Source organism: Heptranchias perlo, unplaced genomic scaffold (assembly GCF_035084215.1).
Source record: "Heptranchias perlo isolate sHepPer1 unplaced genomic scaffold, sHepPer1.hap1 HAP1_SCAFFOLD_43, whole genome shotgun sequence".
NCBI classification, from domain to species: domain Eukaryota; kingdom Metazoa; phylum Chordata; class Chondrichthyes; order Hexanchiformes; family Hexanchidae; genus Heptranchias; species Heptranchias perlo.
In genome coordinates, this window is record NW_027139442.1 from 8,750,985 (window position 1) to 8,756,186 (window position 5,202).

A 5,202-nucleotide genomic window follows, 5' to 3' on the forward strand; every position below is an offset into this window, starting at 1 on the left:
CTCTGGTGCTGTATATGAAGGTGGGATACTGCTATTGAGCGTGACATAAACACACTGATAGGAAGTGTAAGACTGACAGTGTGTGTCTCGCTCTTTCTCGAGTGCTGAACATGAAGGTGGGAGACTGCCTGATATAAAACAGAGAGAACGGAGTATCCGGTCCTCACTGTAACTGGGGATGTGTTCGGCCCCATTCCCAGTTCACGGTCATTTTCTTTTCACAGATTCAGGGCGAGAGTCTCTGTGAGACGGTAAAACTGGCGGAGAAAATCCGCGTCGCAACTGAAACCCCAACACGTGAGATTCTCCAAATCAGCTGGAATGAAGTGTTTGTAAACTGCTGAACTCGTCTGGGAGGGGATGTGTGGGGAGATAGAATCGGGCCTGGGACTGAAATGGAAGGAGGCGGGTTGACTTGTTGTCGAAGGGACTGTATTTATGCAGGAATATTACTGACTGTTAATTGTAACGGGGCTTATTTAAAAGCTCCGGATTTCCGGGAATCCTTGAATATGAAGCCCGAGTCTGTAAGCGTTTGTGCCGGCCGCTGTGTTTTGTTTCAATTGTCGATAAACGATTTGAAATTGGCGGGTGGAGAAAGCTGGAGGTGGAGCTGGAAGATCAGAGGCCGCTCTCTGCTTTGTCGCTCACTCTGACTCCTCCTCTCCCGCTTTCTCTGTTTAATCCCCCATTTGGAACCAAAGCGGGACGGTTTACTTGTTAACAGGACGAAAAGCGAGTAATATTTCTAACCTCCTGGGCACCAGGCAATTCACTGTTAATTGTTTTTATTAACAAAGTTACATTTCAGTGATTCCCCAGTTTGTTTAATGCGTTATTTAAATCATCCAACAAAATCGAACAGAAACGGAGCAAAGCGTTGAATCCCACAAATGTAGAACGGTTAGTCGATCCGTTCTGGTGATGCTTTACGAGCCCAGCATGGCAAATAGTTTGAATAAATACAAGAAATCTGGTGATGTGTGGACTGGGTCCAAAGGTCACCGTTTGAAATACCGGACTGTGGTCGGTGCCCCGACTCCAGTCCCATTAATACCCCATCTCGTCTACAATGAGACAAAAACAGCTCAACGCAACACTGGTAGCATGATATCAACGTCTTCCTTCAGTCAGTAACCAGCCCTTTCACAGATTCAGTGCGTGGCTCTGAAAAAAGCCTTTACATCGAGTTACATTGAAACTGCAGCAGAGAAACAGGCCATTCGGCGCAACTGGTCCATACCAGCGTTTATGCTGCTCACGAACCTCCTCCTTCCTTATTTCACCTAACCCTATCGGCATATCCTTCGATTCCTTTCGCCCTCATGTGCTGATCTATCTTCCCCTTAAATGCCCCTATGTTATTTGCCTCATCTACTCCTTGTAGTTACGAGTTTCACATTCTAACCACTCTCTGGGTAAAGCAGTTTCACCTGAATTCCCTATTTGATTTATTAGCGACTATTTTATATTTATTACTTGAAGTTTTGAACTCCCCACAAGTGGAAACATTTTCTCTGCGTCTGTCCTAACAAACCCAATCATTATCTTAAAGACCTCTATCAGGTTCACCCTCAGTCTTCTCTTTTCCAGTGAAACGAGACCCAGTCTGTTCGGCCTTTCCTGATAAGAATATCCTCCCATTTCTGGTATCATCCTTGTGAATCTTGTTTGCATCTTCTCCAATGCCCCGATGTCTATAATATGGAGACCAGAACTGTTCGCCGTATTCCAAATGTGGTCTAACCAAGATTCCATACAGATTTAACTTAACTTCTTTGCTTTTCAATTCTATCCCTCTAGAAATGAATGCTAGTGTTTGATTTTGCTTTTTATGACCTTATTCACCAGCGTCGCTACTTTATGTAATTTGTATATCTGTACCACGAGATCCATTTGCTCCTCAATACCGTTTAGACTTTTATTATCCAAACTGTATGTGATCTCCTTATTCTTCATTCTGCAAGTTTATTAATGTCAACTTGCATTTTTACACATTCTTCCTTTGTATTAAATACATCCCCCAATTTGATGTCATCGGCAAATTTTGAAATTGTACTTTCGATTCCAGAATCCAAATCATTATTGTAAATTGTGAAAAACAGTGGTCCCAGCACCGATCCCTGTGGAACACCACTTCCCACCTTTTGCCAATCTGAGTAGCTACCCTTAACCTCTATTCTCGGTTTTCTGTTTTGTAGCCAGCTGACTATCCATTCTACCACCTGTCCCCTGACTCCACGTACTCTGAACTTACCCATGAGTCTAGAATGCGGTACATTATCGAGGGCCTTCAGAAAATCCAAATATATCACATCTACAAAATGAACACTGTCTATCTTTTTGTTCCTTCTTCAAATGATTTATTAAGTTTGGTCCTGTCCTTGTCCTGTTATTAGATTAAATCTGGGCCGCTCCACTTGTTCTTGATGCTCCCAGGGCTTTTCTTCGGGAGCAGCACGGCGTGAATATTAGGCAGCACCCCGCCCTGAGCGATGGTCACCCTTCCCAGCAGCTTGTTGAGCTTCTCGTCGTTGCGGATGGCCAGCTGCAGGTGTCTGGGGATGTTGCGAATCTTCATGTTTTCCAGGGCCGCGTTGCCGGCCAGCTCGAGGATTTCAGCCGTCAGATACTCGAGCACAGCCGCCAGATAGACCGGGGCTCCGGCACCCACACGTTCAGCGTAGTTCCCCTTTCGCAGGAGCCTGCGCATACGGCTGACAGGGAACTGCAGTCCGGCCCGGGATGAGCGAGACTTGGCCTTGACCCGAGCTTTACCGCCGGTTTTTCCTCTTCCAGACATTTCCACAATCTCACAAACACTTTCAAAACGAATGAAGAATCCTCCAGCACTCGCCCTTCTTACACCTTCTCTCAGAGTGTTTACACTGCCCGCTCACCCTCACTGATATTCTATCTTTCAACTGCTGTAATATTGTCCTGCAGCAATATTGCTGCTGCTCCTCCTTTCCCGACTTCTCTGTCCTGTTGTCGTGTGTCTCGAAGGCCGCCTTGGAGAACGCTTACCCGAAGATTGGTTGCTGAATGTCCTTGACTGCTGAAGTGTTCCCCAGCTGGGAGGAAACCCGCCTGTCCGGCGATTGTTGCGAGGTGATCTGCTCAGACGAGGAGGAACGCGATGGACACCTACAAACGCTGAACGACGCTCTGCGAAGAACGGGATATGACGCTCGACTCGTCGATCGACAGTTCCGACGGGCCACAGCAAAGAATCGATTGGACCTCCTCAGAAGACTAACACGGGACGCAACCAACAGAGTACACTTCGTCGTCCAGTACTCCCACGGAGCGGATAAACTACGCCATGTTCTCCGCAGCCTTCAACATGTCATCGATGACGACGAACACCTCGCTAAGGCCATCCCCACCCCTCCACTACTCGCCTTCAAACAGCCACCAAACCTCAAACAGACCGCCGTTCGCGGCAAATTACCCAGCTTTCAGGAGAACAGCGTCCACCACACCACACGACCCTGCCACGGCAACATGCCAGATCATCGACACAGATACCAACATCACACGAGAGGGCACCACCCACCAGGTGCACGGTTCATACTCCTGTGACTCGGCCAACGTTGTCTACCTCATAAGTTGCAGGAAAGGATGCCCCGGAGCATGGTACATTGGCGAGACCATGCAGACACTGCGACAACGGATGAAAGGACACCGCGCAGCAATCGCCAGACAGGAGGGTTTCCTCCCAGTCGGGGAACACTTCAGCAATCAAGGTCATTCAGCCACCGATCTTCGGGTAAGCGATCTCCAAGGCGGACTTCGAGACACACGACAACGCAAAATCGTCGAGCAGAAATTGATAGCCAAATTCCGCACACGTGAGGACGGCCTCAACCGGGATCTTGGGTTCATGTCACGCTACACGTAACCCCACCAGCGAAATAAAGTTATCTGTTCTTAATACAACGGGTCATTCTCTGTCTTTCTCTTCCTTTCGGATGTTTCTGTCTCTTTCTCTCTCTCTGTCTTTTGTTCTGGCCGTTTGTATATTCGCTGGTCCTGTATGTAACATCTGTCTGTCTGAACACTTTGATTGCCTTGACAATGGCCAGTTGGAAAGATTATCTGTAATCACCGGGTATTGTTCTCTGACTATTAATGCAGTAACATTCAAGGAATCCCACACTTCACCTGACGAAGGAGAAAGCCACCGAAAGCTTGTGATTTTCAAATAAAACTGTTGGACTATAACCTGGTGTTGTAAGATTCCTTACATTTGTCAACTCCAGTCCATCACCGGCATCTCCACATCGTGAGTACATTAAAAGCTGAGATCAATAGATTTTTGGACTCTAGTTGAGTCAAAGGATATGGGGATCGGGCGGGAAAGTGGAGATGAGGTCGAAGATCAGCCCTGATCTGATTGAACGGCAGAGCAGTCTCGTGGGGCCGTATGGGCTACCCCTGCTCCTATTTCTTATGTTCTTATGTCGAGAGCCTTATATCCAAGTGTGCTGATGAAACTAAGTTATGAAGCACAATAAGCGTTATAAATAGGAGCAGAAAGTTGCAAAGGGACATTGATAGATTCAGTGAGTGGGCAAAACTGTGGCAGATTGAATTCAACGTGAGTAAGTGTGAGGTCATCCACTTTGGACCATAAAAAGATAGATCAGAGTATTTTCTAATTAGCAAGAAACTAGGAACTGTGGGTGAGCAGAGAAATTTACAGGACCAAGTACAGAATTCAAGAAAAGGTGCAAAAAAAGTTAAAATGGTAATGGAATTTTGATCTTTATCTTAAGGGATCTGGAATAAAAAGATGTGAAAGTTATGTCACAGTTATGCAGAGCTCTGGTTAGACCTCATTTAGATTACTGTGTGTTCTGGGCACCGCACCTCTGTCAGGATAAGATCATAAGAAATAATTGCAGGAGTAGGCCATACGGCCCGTCGAACCTGCTCCGCCATTCAATAGATCATGGCTGATCTTGAACCTCATCTCCACTTTACCGCCCTAGCCCCCTATCCCTTGATTTCCTTGTCCAAAACAATATTAAACTAAATCTTGAATACACTCAACGACTGAGCATCCACAGCCCTCTGGGGTGGAGAGAACAGCACCAATTAAGATAAAGGGAATGAAATGAAATGTGTCATACAGTTACATCTCGCTGCTCTGTCTGACCATTTTGATCGCTACTTCCCTGCAGAGGGATTTGAAAA

At 46.4% G+C, this 5,202-nt stretch overlaps 1 protein-coding gene across 1 annotated transcript; it reads right to left on the bottom strand.

Moving 5' to 3' along the window:
- Window positions 1–2,395: 2,395 nt before the first annotated feature.
- LOC137312578 (histone H2A-like) lies at window positions 2,396–2,803 on the bottom strand. The gene has a single exon (XM_067979108.1). The coding sequence runs from the start codon at window positions 2,801–2,803 to the stop codon at window positions 2,396–2,398; it is 408 nt and encodes a 135-aa protein (XP_067835209.1).
- Window positions 2,804–5,202: the final 2,399 nt, after the last annotated feature.

Coding starts and splice junctions, on each gene's coding strand:
- LOC137312578 (XM_067979108.1), bottom strand. CDS start 2,803: ATGTCTGGAAGAGGAAAAACCGGCGGTAAAGCTCGGGTCAAGGCCAAG.